Genomic DNA, 14,176 nt, shown 5'->3' with positions numbered 1-14,176 from the left:
TGATATTTTGGGGCCTTCAGAATGGCCCTGATCCCTTTCTAGCCTTATCTCCTGCTGCAGGACATGCCTCATGCTTCAGGCAGGCTCTCCCCCCCCCACCCCCCCCGTTTCCCTGCATGAGCCTTGGGGGGATGGAGCACGCGCCCCTCTGTACACACTCGGGCTGTTAACCGTCTGCTCTTTAAGACAACTCAAATGACACCTCTTTCGCAGGCATTTAAAAATATCTTCCCAGCTAAGTGTGTTCCTCGCACTCTTTTCCTCTGGACCAGCAGAACATGGTCCCCTCCCAGTTTTCTGGATACCTGACTTACTCTCCTTCCCTGATCAGAAGCTCCCCAGGGAAGAGACTCTGTCTTACTTATTTCTGACCCGAACTCTTGTCCTTCAGCACTCAGTAAATATTTGAACTTTTGATTTGTTCTTGAACAAGCTTACCTCCTTCTCCCCACTCCCTTCTCTAACCTGCCGAGATGGTTTGGCTGGTTGGGAGAGGAAGGGGATGGCAGTTACGGTGTGCCATGTGCTGTTCTTCCTGGCTTTTTACACATACTATGATGTGTCATCCTTGCTGTTCCCCGGTCGGGGACAGGTCTGGTCAGTATTCCTGATTTCCATATGAAGAAACAGATGCCGCAAAGTTCTGTCATTTGCCCAAGGACTGAGACACACAACTAATAAGTAACCTAACCGGTATCCTCCTTCATGTCTAGCCTGTCTTACCCCAAGTCCACACAGCCTTATCACTGAAATAGACCGCCCTGTAACAGTTCCTACCCTTCAGAGAGGAAACACCTGTGCCTTCTCCTTAATAAATGCTCATAAATGTAGTTTAAGGAGATGCGCAAGGAAGAGAAATTACTGGTTCTTGTTTCTCCATTGAATTTGTCACTTGAATCAGGAGTAGGCGACCACGTAGTCGCTATCATGACGTACGTGTTGGTAATCCCGAATCCCCGATTCTTACATTTCCTTTCCCAAAGGTGAGAATCCAGTTACTGTATTGATGGGGATGGGCTGGGGGAATGCGGTTGTTGGGAGGGAGGAGACTCACTGGAAGTACCCTTTTGAACAGTTTGGATGAATTTGGATTCATTTGATCAGCTCTCAGCCCATTTGGTTTCATCCGATCTCGGCCAGTGCGCAGAGGGAGTACTTCCCAGTTTCAGTTTTGAGTTGTGGACTCTCTTTCATTGATTCTGCGTAATTTCAGGCTTTTGTTACCCCTCCTGAGAAGTCAAACATCTGTGGTTTCTGCTGTTTCCTTGAGGGACCAAAGAGTGCCATAGTCATAAACTACTTGTCACAGTGCAGAAGACACTTTATCATGTATAACGTGAGACCACTTGCCCTGCTGTTTCAACCCTCCGTGAAGTTGATTCCTGTGGACAGGAAAGAGCCATGACTTTGGAGTCGGACAGCCTGGGTTTGAATTCGACTTTTTTAGTTGCGTGTACTCGGGTAAGTCAGTTTCACTAAACTGTTTTCTCTTCTGGGGCACGGGATCGCAGTACATCTCATAACACGGATTGAGTGAGATGATACGCACGCACAGTCTGCGGTGCCTGACACTGTCAATGTTAGTACCTCCAAAGCCTCCTCTCCAGATAAGTGAAATGCGTTGCGTCTTTTAGTGTGATTCTGCATTTTTTCAGTCTCCCTTAAATCAGTCTTCAGAGCATTTTCTCATTTTCCTGCATGCTATGCCCACATGTGAATTTATTAGCTGATTATATGTTAGTAGAATGTGTACCAAGCCTGTTCCTTTCTTTGTGCATTCTTGGAAAGCTGTATGGCTGTCAGAATTCCCAAAGTTGGATCATGTGCCACACGCACTCATTTAATGAGTTTGGCTGTTCTTGAAGCAGAGCACCCCAGTAATGACTTCCACATTTGCCTTCCCTGTCTTTACTGCGTTCTGCTCACTGGCTGGCTTGTTCTGATCAGGATCCTGGGAGTTGACGTCCACCTGAGAAATTCCCTCAGATGTTCTGGCCTCTGTCTAGTCCGGAGATACCCAGGAAGGTGGAGGTCTTGTACGATATGACCTTCTTGGTCTGGTTCCTGTATACCCTGCAGCACTGCGGGCTGGTTAGCACAGACTGGATTTACCATGGCTGGGTCTTTGGTCCAGCCCACTTTCTTGGTTAATTCACACGACTTGGCATTTACACGTGAACACCTGGGTCCGTCCGTCTTTGCCTCAGAGCATTAAGTAACACTGTTTGGAGCTGACTTAAAACTTTTTTTTTTTTCCTCATAAATTGGGCCCTGAGCATCTTTCATAAATCAGGAATGTTTCTTGGAAATGTAATTCTCACTAAACTCAGTCCCAAGGGTACTTTTTTTCTCTATAAAAGCGCATTCTTGTTTGTTCTGTCATAACAAATGCATTTGATGATTGTAATAGCATTGATCAAAACATGATTGAACAGGAAAGCATGCCCATTATAAATAGATCGGTTTGATATTAATCCGGGTTCAAAGCATAGATAGAGCTTTCTGAAACACCAGGTAGCTCTAGGAAAAAATTTTTGTCATATTTTAAGCGAAATGTTCTAATTAGCCATGAGTCTGAAGGAATCCCCTCTTTTTAAAAGAAAAAAAAAACCCACACCTGTCAAAGCCTGAGATGTTCCTGTAAAAAAATTGCTGATACCATGGCGGGGGGGTGCGCAGGGATTGTGACTTTGAGCCATGGCTCCCCCATGGTGTGATCTTAGGCAAGCTGGTGGGTTGTATTTTATTTTATTTTTAAGATTTTATTTATTTATTTGACAGACAGAGATCACAAGTAGGCAGAGAGGCAGGCAGAGAGAGAGGGGGAAGCAGGCTCCCTGCTGAGCAGAGAGCCCGACGCGGGACTCGATCCCAGGACCCTGAGACCACGACCTGAGCCGAAGGCAGAGGCTTAACCCAGGTGCCCCAGTGGGTTGTATTTTAATAGAGGATTAACTATTACATGACACTTTTGACCTTTATTTTTGAGTTTTATTAGACGAGTAACAGAACTTACTACCACTTGTTGAGTTCTGTCCCAGATACCTTACATTTTCCTGAAACAGCAGCCCTGTGAGATTGTTTTTACTCTGTAACCTAGCAGGTTGAGGCCAGGTGACGTTAGTAATGGTTGTGAGGTCAGAGCTAGCTGCTGAACAGTAGTTGGAACAGTGGTTGACATGGGCTTATCTCGTGATGGCACCAGTCCTCTTGCCATGCCACTCAACCGGAGACCAAAGCCCTCCTTGCTTTGGAACCTTTATCTTTTACATTTACAAATAAAGTTGGTTGGCACGTGGCTTCTAGGGAATCTGAAAAACTTGCTTGGAATTCCTGAAGCTTCTCATGGTCACAAAACTGCCAGTTGCAATGGTACTTAAGTTTTTACTCCTACATTTTGATATAAGTTAAAGAAATTAAAATGGAGTTGCTTTGCAGTTTTACTTAATTTTTCGATACGGGTCAGATCTTACCATTGATAACTCTACAGTAGGCTTGGAATCTAGGCACTTTGTTTAACGTGTGAAATTGGAGTCCGGTTCTCATGATGAGCACTGAGTAATGGAGAGAATTGTTGAAATCACTGTGTCGTGCACCTGAAACTAATACAACACTGTTAATTATACTGGAATTAAAATTAAAAACTAATAAAAATGAAAAGTCAAAATAAAATGCTAAACATAAGCTGGAAGGAGAGCTAAATTATCGTGTAATAAGTTATTGCTAAAGTGGGCCCATGGTTCCCCCTGCCCCCCACCGACATCTTTCCTAGAAATGTTTTCTAAGTGACTTAATGAGGATTTTTTTTCTGTGCCCCTCCAAAGAGCCCCTCGCCCTGGCCTGCAAGTCCGTTGGCAAGTGCAGCTTTTCCCAAGTTGGTGCCGCAGGAGAGTGCATTGCTACAACTTGTTCCGTGTAGGGGCTCGCATCCAAAGTACACTTCTACCCCAGGACTGCAATCCGGTTGTGTAGTCTGCTTGTTAATTCTTGCTGATTATGCTTCTTAACAATTCGCAGTGAAGTAAAGCTTTATGCTAGGTGGCATGGCGCGAGCAAAGACTTCTCTAAATAAAGTGGGAACCAGAAGTTGTCCTCATGTCACCGTAATGGCCGTCAGCATACATTTATGTCCTCCCCTTCCTTGCACAGAACGTGGCTTCAGGCATCCACGGATGTACTGCCTTGGGTTGTTCTTCTTTTAAACCCGTTACGAAGTCACTTGGGCATAAGATACGGCAGTATTTTGTATGTATTTTATGTGTCGTTAGTGGGAGTGAGTTCTTTCTTGTTTTGTTATTAAAATAGTATCAGATGAACTCCTAAGGAATTGGTCCTCCCTAAGCATTTGTGCTTCTCTGCGAGCCAGCTCTATGATGTCCTTTTGGGCACCGGGCGTGCACTGAAGTGCCGGGTTAGATTGATTTGGAGTAATTTCTTTTTGAAAGAGTTGGTGCCAATTCTTTTTCCTCTCCAAAAGAAATGGTTTTGGAGCTTGGGCTCCTTGCCTAATGTCAATTCCATAAGGCTCCTCTGTGTGTGTGTGTGTGTGTGTGTGTGTGTGTGTGTGTGTGTGTGTGTTTGCCTTGCCCCCGCTCCTTCCCCTCATAGCTGGACTTTGCCACGAGGAAGATGTGTACCTATAATCAGGCATTTCTTTCCTTTAGGGTGATTTGTCATTCCAGACAGCACGGAGCAAAAGACCAGGCTTGAGGTGGGGGGAAGGTGAAGTTATATAAACTTTATTCATAGTTAAATATTTGCTTCCAGGGAAGGTGAAAAATGCTTTGTACTTTTTCCTTTGGCTTTTTTCCTCTAAGAGAGCTTGTCATGCAACAACACAAAAAAGTGGCCAAAGGCGGAGAAAACTCTTCTCTTTTCCATGTTGGTTTGTTTTTATTGTAAGACAGGCCTTTCATGTTTTATTGTTATGAAGTTTAAATGTGGCCTAGAGGTGCCAATCTTTAGTGGAAACAGCTGTGGAGTGGGTGTCCCCGGATCAGGTGGGACTTTCTTTGAAGCAGCGTGTTGCCTTTTAAAAGAAATCCAGCATGTGAGGACTTGAGCCCGTAAACTCATCGGCGGCTCCACCATCGCTAATCTCGCAAATAACTCAGATAGCTAAGTTTAAATAAAACATTGGCATTGAAAAAGTCAGTTTCTGTATTATATTTTTCTGAAGAGAACAGTCTTGTTATTTTGTGTCTTAAAAATACAGAAACAGAGGGGGAAAGAAACCACTATTAAGACTTGAAGAGGTAGCAGCCCATTTGGAGGCTGTGGAGCTCACTCTGTCTTTCGGTTAGTCTGAACCGGGATTTGGATCTCAGACTTGCGGAGAGGTGCTTTTGCTGGGAGCAGAACTGGGTGTTGGGCATATACCTGAGCTTAAGTGTCCAGAGTAAAGATTTCCTGGGCTCTGTTGATTGGTGTCGACACATTTCTCATCTCTGTGATGAGCGATTCTCGTGGACCATTCTTGGTCTACTATTTGGAAAAACTGAGCGTCTGAGAGCTTTCTTTCCTTGGGGAAAAGTAGGAGAGACAGGCATGGAGTCAGAGGGACAAGAAAAATGCTGAAATATTTTCCTTTTGGGCTTTTGATTTGTTTGCCAAAACATTGCCTTCCAGATGGAGAAGACCAAAGCTCTGATTGTAAGCCATTATGTTTTTACTGGCCTACCTCCCCATCCCATTGCCTGGTTTGAAATCTGTAAGCCAGTCCAAATCCTTTACCTCATTTTCTAGTACCAATTTACTGTCTTACTCATCTTCCAGCTGCAAGGGGTGAGGCAAGTTGCTTTGAAATTGAACCCGGTGCCGTTTTGTAGATCTGCAACAGCAGATTCTCGCCAAGGAGTATCAGTCACGACAGCTCGCGTTTCTCCGAAGCTCTTGGATCGCACCTACCAGGTGGACTTGTGTCTGTGACCTGTGCAGTAGGATTAGTCTGGGAAGGAATCTGAACAAGCCCTTTGGGCCTTGTGCAGACTTGTTACTGCCCTGGTCGCCCAGCGTTCTGGGCTGTTGCCTGATAAGCACCATTTGGTTTTTGGCCATATCTCACTTCACAGGCAGTAGAGATCCTGACACTCCAGCTTTCCCTTGGGAGGTAGGGATTGTGTGGGGGTTGAAGTTGTAGGAGACTCCAGTGTCAAGACAGCTGGGAGGGTGGCTTTGGAGTCCGGCAGACCTGGTCCCTACTCACTGCTCTTCCACTCACCGAACGGAGTACCCTCGAGCAAATTATTTTCTGCACCTGAAAAATGGGGGATATTACTGTGTCAGGTTGTCGTTTGGTTTGAAAGAGAATTTGGGGGCAGGGTGGGGAGAGAATGGTGGGTACTCATGGGAAATACCAAAACGTTAATTCCTTTTCCTTCAGATGATGTCCGCTTTGAACAGGTTTAACTGTTGTGGTCTGTAAACTGATGAGCTTGCCACTGTATTATAAATTATATGGACAGTAGGGTGACATGAGTGATTTTCAGATACTGCGTTTTAGAGTTGAGCACCGGACCTCATGCAGGGTCTATCGGACAGGGCAAAGTCACGGTTTGTAATGAAAACTCCTATTTGTGTAGGATGTAGTAGTCATAGGGAAGAAACCTGTGCTGTGGCCACATCTATGTGGCAGATGAGAATAATCAGAAATGGTTCTCGGTAAGTGGCATAAATACTTTCTTCAGGCCACCATCAGCTGGGCGGTTGCATGGGTGGATGAAAACTGATGTGAATGAGCTCGCTTGGGCCGACCGACGTTCTGTGTTTGGAGCAGAGAGGTCAGGCCGGTAGCCAGGAAGTACGCGGAGCGTTTGCACTGCAGTAGCCCAATGTCATGGTTAGAGAAGATGCTCATGGAATTCCAACAGCCAAAATCGGAAAACTATTAAGGCAGAGTGAGAATCAGGACTTTCTTGTGGTGCTTAATTGTAAAGAGGTTGGTTGGGGGCTCCGTTGGTCTCTGGAGTAGACTCTTTGTCAAGAGCCTCAGAATACCCTGGAAGGTCTGAAAACAGTTGTCATGTCTGAAAAACAAATAGAAAATCAGGCCTTGGCACTCTTCCTTGGTATATGTAACTGTTTCGATAGTAGAAAAATTAGTTACTTCAAACTTTAGGCCATGTATCACTATTGTACGGGCGGAGGGCGTGTGATTTTCTTTTTTTTCCCTTAAAATGGTACCACAGACCAAAAAAAAATTTTTTTTTTATTTTAATGGTTCTACACTGATGTTAACACATTTTGTTAAAGATTTTATTTATTTATTCATGAGAGACAGAGAGAGAGGCAGAGGCAGAAGCTGGCTCCCCGCAGAGCAGGGAGCCCAATGCGGGACTCAGTCCCGGGACCCTGAGATCATGACCTGAGCCTTCGACTCAGCCACCCAGGCACCCCTCATTTTAACACATCTTATGAAAAAGATATAACTAGCACTCAAAGCTATGATTACACCAAATTCATTTAATTAAATACATGCATTGGTTTTTCTTTTTTTTTAAAGTAAACAAGTAATTGTGAAGATAATGTAGATTTAGCGAAAATTGTGATGGCAGTGCTCAAATGACTAGGTTTGAGAAATACTGGTTAAAATGAGGATCTAGTCGTTTTCCCCCACAGGCTTAGGTTCCTATGAGTGAGGTTTGATTGAAAATTACAAATTTAATTTTTTTTTTCTACCAGACCATTAAAATAGGCTTATATCTGTTCTTTTATTTTGAAAGATCGTGGTTGAAAATGCCCTGTGAGTGAAAACAAGGGAAGGGGACTAATCTCCACATTCGGGGCTTTTTTTTTTTTTTTTTTTAATATTTTATTTATTTATTTGACAGACAGAGACCACAAGTAGGCAGAGAGGCAGGCAGAGAGAGAGAGAGGAGGAAGCAGGCTCCCTGCTGAGCAGAGAGCCCGATGCGGGGCTCGATCCCAGGACCCTGAGATCATGACCTGAGCCGAAGGCAGAGGCTTAACCCACGGAGCCACCCAGGCGCCCCTTCATTCGGGGCTTTTGAGGAAACGCTTTCCCTCTGACTGAGGACTCTGACTTGTGTCTTGACATGTGACAGCCTTTGGGAATGTTCTGGATCACTCCTTTCCCTATTCCTCAAGAAGTAGCCATCACTCAAAATGCTGCAATGACAGGGGAACTTCCGGTTGACATTGTTTACAGTCTGATGCTCTAGCTCCGGCGCCCTTTGGAGGAGGGCCTGGCGCGCCCAGAATGCCCGACGCCGTTTGCAAGCGGGACCCAGAGCGTCGGCTCAAGCCTCGTCTCTTGGCTCGTCCCCCTGCCCTGACGGACTTGTCTAGACAGATTGGGAGTAGAGTTCTCTCCCTGCTGTAGGCAGGAGGACCAGAGGCCTGTGGAGAGCCTCTGACGATAAGGTTAGAAATGAGAAAATCAACTTGGTACCAAATTATTTAAGAAAAGAATTTGTTTTATAGATGTTCACATTTATGAAATGCTCATTTTATTTCTGTTAAGTTACTGTTATAAGATTTAACGTGTTTCTCCTCCCTCTTTGTAGGTACTGGTTTTGGATTAGGACTTGTTTTCTCACTTACCTTCTTTAAAAGTAAGTGTGACTTTTACTGTCTTTTCAACATTATGTCCTCGGGCATGCGCACGCGCGCGCGCACACACACACACACACACAGCAGGCACACTTCTGGAGAGCACGGCTACTTGGTTGCCACCGCGTCCATTTATGGGTGTAGGTAGGCCACTGTCAAAGGTGCTAGACCGAGAACGTGGACTTGGAAAAGGTCAGAGTGGGTTGGGCACCTCCAGATCTCCCCCCTGGGCGTTGAGTCAGGGTACCTGATATCTTCAATATGATATCATCTGAAAAGCCTAATTTATGCCAGTGAGTCACTTGGCCAAATCTACATGCTCAAATATTTCTAATTAATTACAAGTTTTTCTAAAGGAACTTGAAAATGAGTCTTGCTGGTCATAAAAACAAGTGGACCAGAAACACACATGCTTTTTGTCCAGAAATTCTCCTAAGCAAAGGTCAGGCAGTATCCCTTTCATTCTGAAGTTTGGTTGTTGAATAGAAGCCAGAGGGTTCCCTTTGACCCCTTTCCACGACGAATGGGCGGGGAACACATGACCAGAGAATCCTAACAGGCAGGGCTGACACCGACTAATCGCGTGCGGTATTGGCATATGTAGGCTTTATGACTTGCTGCGATCAAAATTTACTTGAGTCCATTTAAAATTCAAGCACCTTCCCAAAGGGTGGTATTTCTTTTCTTTTCTTTTTTTTTTTTTTAAGATTGTATTTATTTATTTGACAGACAGAGATCACAAGTAGGCAGAGAGGCAGGCAGAGAAAGAGAGAGGGGGAAGCAGGCTCCCCGCAGAGCAGAGAGCCCGATGCGGGGCTCGATCCCAGGACCCTGGGATCATGACCTGAGCGGAAGGCAGAGGCTTAACCCACTGAGCCACCCAGGCGCCCCAAGGGTGGTATTTCTGATAAGGTTGAGAAATGAGTTAAAATGAGCAAATGATGAGAACGGATATATATAAAAATTAAAAGGTTCAGCCATGTCTGCTGTCATGTTGCACCACTTGTTAAGATCTCAAACCCAGCAGCGTAGGTACTTAATAAATATTGGCTGAATTAATAAATTCAGTATTAATAATTAATATTAAATAATTAAATAATTCAAGTATTAATTCGATTCAAGTATTAATTAATAAATTCAGTGGCATTTCACTGTTGATTAAATACCGATAGAAACGTATGGCGCATTACAGTTATCAGTAGGAGGCATTCTGAATGTTTATTAGCCCTAAGCAAGTGTATTTAAGCCAGAGAAAAAGCTTTCTCTTCTCTTAATGGCTCCCTGTTGGGATTTTCCTTTTTCTGTTCACCAGGGAGAATGTGGCCGTTAGCCTTTGGTTCTGGCATGGGATTGGGAATGGCCTACTCCAACTGTCAGCATGATTTCCAGGCTCCGTATCTTCTACACGGAAAATACGTCAAAGTACGTACAGAGTTGATCGTTCTCTTTCTTTTAAAAGGCAAGGAATTTCCCCAGAGGACCTGAAGAATTCTTTGGAGCATAAATAATTCATAAACGGTGCATGTCATCATGGCGCCACTGAGCTCCTAATTGCTCTTTGGCCTTCAGTGCTGGTGACACCGCTTTGGTGCCTGAAGTCCGTCCCTCCCACTGCGGCCAGAGACGCACCTGTGCATTCACGCGGGTGCTTTCACGCTAGCGGGCGGAGCGGAACGACCTGTCATCGCGGGCAGTAGCTTCGTCTTGAGTGTCTGTAAGGGGCACCGAGGTTCAAGATCTCAGAGTGCCGTGTCAGCATCTCTCACGGGCTGCAGCCAAACCGAAGGACAGCTGGGACTCAGCATTCTTCCACTGTTGCAGAAGGGAGGTTCTTGACTCTAAGTCCCATCTGATTCTGCTGCAGTCCTTGTCTGCAGGTGGACTTTTAGTAATGGCGGCAGGATGAGAACCTGTGGCCCGCACCTCAGGAGGGAGAAGGTAGCCCGTCTCCTGAGGCTCCTCCCGTTGCCTTACTTTTGATGACTGATTACTGCCGGGTTTGGGGGAAAGGATCATGGGAGGCCGGGTGCCCAAGGACAAGGGTGGTATTTACTTTTGTGTCCCCAGGGCCCGGAACAAAGTAGACACTCAAATAGGAAATGACGGAGTGAAGTAAACCGGGTATCCTAGTAGATGTGGGTGGCCTCGGGCTTCCTAAGGCATAGTCTTCACAGCAACACCAGCTTCGGTGTGGAGCGTCCCGTTCCCTAGACGTATGGAACCCTCTCCTTTCTGGGTCACCCTTGAGCCGGAGTTGCTATGATCTGGGCACAGCAGGGAGGCAAGGGGAAAGGGCTGAGAAGCCAGGAGACCGGGGTGTGGGTCCCGGGCCACCCACCACTCGCCTCCTGTGTGTTTTCACTCGTGAGGTTCTGGCTTCTGTCTATAAAATGAGGGTCATGATTTCCGCCTACGTGGTTGCTGTGAGCAGGGGTGTGAGAATGACTGGGAGCTGTGAGGTGCCGCATCTGTAGGAATGCCGGCGGTAATAGTCGAGGCCCGCCGAGAAACGGGGATTGACTTACCCGCCGTTCCACCAAAATGACAGGTAGAGCAGAAGATGCCCTTCCGTCGAGTGTCCCGGTTCTGGTTGAAAGCTGGAGCCACAAGGGTCCCCAAAGCTCAAAGGACAGTCCCCACCACAGCTCAGTGGCGTCTGTTTTAGAACCTGCTCGGACTGCCCACTGCCCGCCAGGCCCCCAGCCCGAACGCTCTGCCAGAGAACTGGGGGTGGCGAGAGCAGTCGGCCTCGGGAGCCTGGGCGCCCTCCGTGGGCGGTCCCCGTGCCAGAGCCCAGGCGAGGTCCTCGAAGGGACGAGAAGAGGCACGGCTGTGTGACACCAAAGCCAGTGACAGGCAGTTTCCAGCACCCCCTGGCCCTTTGCTTTCTTGGCCCCACAGCTGGATTTGGGGAGAGCAAAAGGGAACCAGAGAGGAGCTTCGGGTCTTTTAATTGTTTGGAAGGTTTTCGTTGTTGCAGACCTGAGCTGTCGTGGATAGTGTGGCTCAGGGGTGATTATATGCACATTCTACATTTCATGGCTGGGAGCTGCTGTGGAAAATATTGTTCCTTTTTAACAGCCTTGTGTGTACTGCTCCAAAATGGCCCTGTAGCCGTATCTGGACTTGAGTCTGTGCCTCTCTGGTCAGCCTCCGTGCTCCGCAGAGAGGGGCACAGCGCAGGCAGTCCTCTCACAGTCGTTGGCTGCCGAGGGCGCACTGCACCTTTGTGGGCCCTCCTGGGTGACTCGGCTGTCTGTTCTTCCTCGAGACTGCCCTCCCAGTAGACTCGTGGGAGAGGTTTTCCTTACCCTTCTTCAGCAGAGGAGGAAACGCAGTCTTCCCGTCGGTAGTGGGCTGATTGGTTCCAGAGCCGCGCGGTGTCCGCTCACTGGTGATGCAGCCCTTGGACGAGTTTTAGGAACAGTTGTCTGGGTCCTGACTCTGGGCCTTACCCCCCGGCCTCCCCCCAGGATTAGGGAGCCACTCTGAGGCCCTGGGAGGGGTGTTCACAGTTCTCTTGTGAGACCGCTCTGTAAAGCCGGTCAGGCATCAAGGTTTGGGGCCCCTTGGTTCCGTGGGTGGGAGATGGTTGTGCACATGGGGTCCGCGCACTTCTAATCAGTGTCCTCACTTTCTAGGAGCAGGAGCAGTGACTTATGCCTGAGAACATCCCAGTGGGAGGAAAAGAGAAATCGTGTTCATTCCTCAGGAATACTGAAGTGCCTGGAGTAAGCTGACACTCTTCTGTAACGATGTTATCATTAATGCTTCAAACTCCAGCACGCTGTTCTCGTATTTGAAATGAAGTCTGTTTCTTGTTTTGTATTTTCTCTCTGGAAATTGCAAGGAGGTGGTCTTAAAAAAAAATAAATTAAAAATAGGCAGCCCGGTGCATTGCCTGCGTTTCTTTGCCTTTGGTCTTTGAGCCTCAGGAAGACTGTGTCAGAACTGCGAGCAGCTTTCACCTCCTGGTCCCCGCGAGCCTTCCTGAAACCGCAGCCCTTGTGCATCCCGCCCCCTCGTCCCCGCCGGTGGTGTCGCGGCCGCCTCTGCCTCGCTGAGTTGGTGCTCGGAGGCCGCAGCTGCGTTTTGAGGTACTCGCCTTCCGTAGCGGCTCTTTAAGATCTGTGTGTTGTCCTCACCATAGACCCCCCGGGGCATGCTCCAGAGGCGCCTGCAGCCCGAGGCCCAAGGCCGGCTGTGGGGAAGGGTGCGCGCGGGGCTGCGTTGGTGGCTCACTCCATCCCTGTCACGGTTGCCAGCAGCTTTGTGGGGCTGGGCCCAGCCCAGGCTTCACCTCGCTGGGGGCTTCATCCTGGGGGGCGCGGGGAGAGCTCAAGGCATACGCATCCCCCGGGCTGGAACGCCATGTTCAGGGGCAATTTCATCTTCATCCAGCAGCTGAAGGTTGAGGACAGAGGGGCCGCCTCTAATGGCGCCTGTGAGTTTATTTCTTTGGTTTCCCTTGAACCAAGGAGGCTGGACGCAAAAGTAATATCGCAGCAATTTCTTCTGAGAAAGTGTAGAAACCCGGAGAGAGCTCAGTCTTTCCTGTTGTGTTTTCTGTCTACAATAAAGTGAAGATGAGCAGAGCTCAATCCCACGGGTCCCTTCATCCTGTTACGTGTGGGTGGAGCATCTTGTGTGAGCCAGGCACCGTTCCAAGCTGCAGAGATAGAAGGAAAGGTAAGACACAGCCTCTGCCCTCGAGCCACTTGGAGTGTGCTGGAAGGCCGGGCCTGCAGTCTCTTGGAGGAGGGATACCGTGGACCGGTTCTTAAAGTTGACGTGGACGTTCGAGCCAGGCAAGGAAGAGCGGGAGGGTGGCTTCCATGAAGGCGCTGGGTCACGCGGTGCATGTGGTCGTTGGGGAATGACTAAGAGGTCCGCAGGGGCCAGGAGAGGTGTGGAGGGTGAGGCCAGGCACTGGGGTGGAACTAGCGTCTGACCCCAGTCCTGGAACATCGATTAGACGGTTCTTGCAGGTGTCGTAATGAGTAGATTCCGGGTAGAAACACTGTCTCTTTTTTCCCTCCATCATCCTTACCACCACCCCCTTCCAGAAGTGGGGGCTAAACTCTGAACCAAAACAGGCAGCAGTGGCTCTCTGCTCTGCGAACTGTCCAGACTCCTCTGCTCTCTGGGCCTTTTTGTTGAGTTGAATCACTGAAAGCTCAAAGTGGGCCTGAGCCCAGGACTAGAAGTCCTGGCCGTGGCTCCCCGTAGCCATTCTGCTGGTTTGCACTCCGCCCCCTCTCATTCCGTGACCAAGACCACCCATGTCATGAAAAGAAAAAACTGCCTTTGCAGCCTGCCTCATCCCTTACTCTTGTCTTCATATTTGCTTTAAAAGTTACTGTTTCCCTCCAATTTTTCTATCTTTATTCAGGCAGAGAGGAGAATAACAGGTTCCTTTCAAAAAAAAACAAAAAAAAAAAAAACCACAGCATGCCCACTGGTTCTCTGAACGATAGCAGAAGGATATGGAGTGGAAATGCACACTGGAAGGAGGCTTCCCTGTCTTGCTTTAGTTATCAGCTTTGGGCATGATGTTTGGAGGGTCCTTTTGCCCAGCATCTTTGAAATGCCACTTCTGTGTTTG

The 14,176-nt window shown here is 47.7% G+C and overlaps 1 protein-coding gene across 1 annotated transcript in view; it reads left to right on the top strand.

Moving 5' to 3' along the window:
* Positions 1 to 12,457, top strand: part of LOC111154921 (mitochondrial inner membrane organizing system 1) — a 31,137-nt gene extending 18,680 nt beyond the window's left edge. Inside the window, exons 2-4 of the mRNA XM_022514877.1 lie at positions 8,526 to 8,573; positions 9,884 to 9,993; positions 12,213 to 12,457. Coding sequence (XP_022370585.1) covers positions 8,526 to 8,573; positions 9,884 to 9,993; positions 12,213 to 12,227 — 173 coding nt within the window. The 3' untranslated portion in view covers positions 12,228 to 12,457. The remainder of the gene's footprint in view (positions 1 to 8,525; positions 8,574 to 9,883; positions 9,994 to 12,212) is intronic.
* Positions 12,458 to 14,176: the final 1,719 nt, after the last annotated feature.

Source organism: Enhydra lutris, unplaced genomic scaffold, assembly GCF_002288905.1.
Source record: "Enhydra lutris kenyoni isolate GAN:26980312 unplaced genomic scaffold, ASM228890v2 scaffoldscaffold38, whole genome shotgun sequence".
Classification (NCBI taxonomy): domain Eukaryota; kingdom Metazoa; phylum Chordata; class Mammalia; order Carnivora; family Mustelidae; genus Enhydra; species Enhydra lutris.
This window is presented reverse-complemented; position numbering and strand designations above follow the sequence as displayed.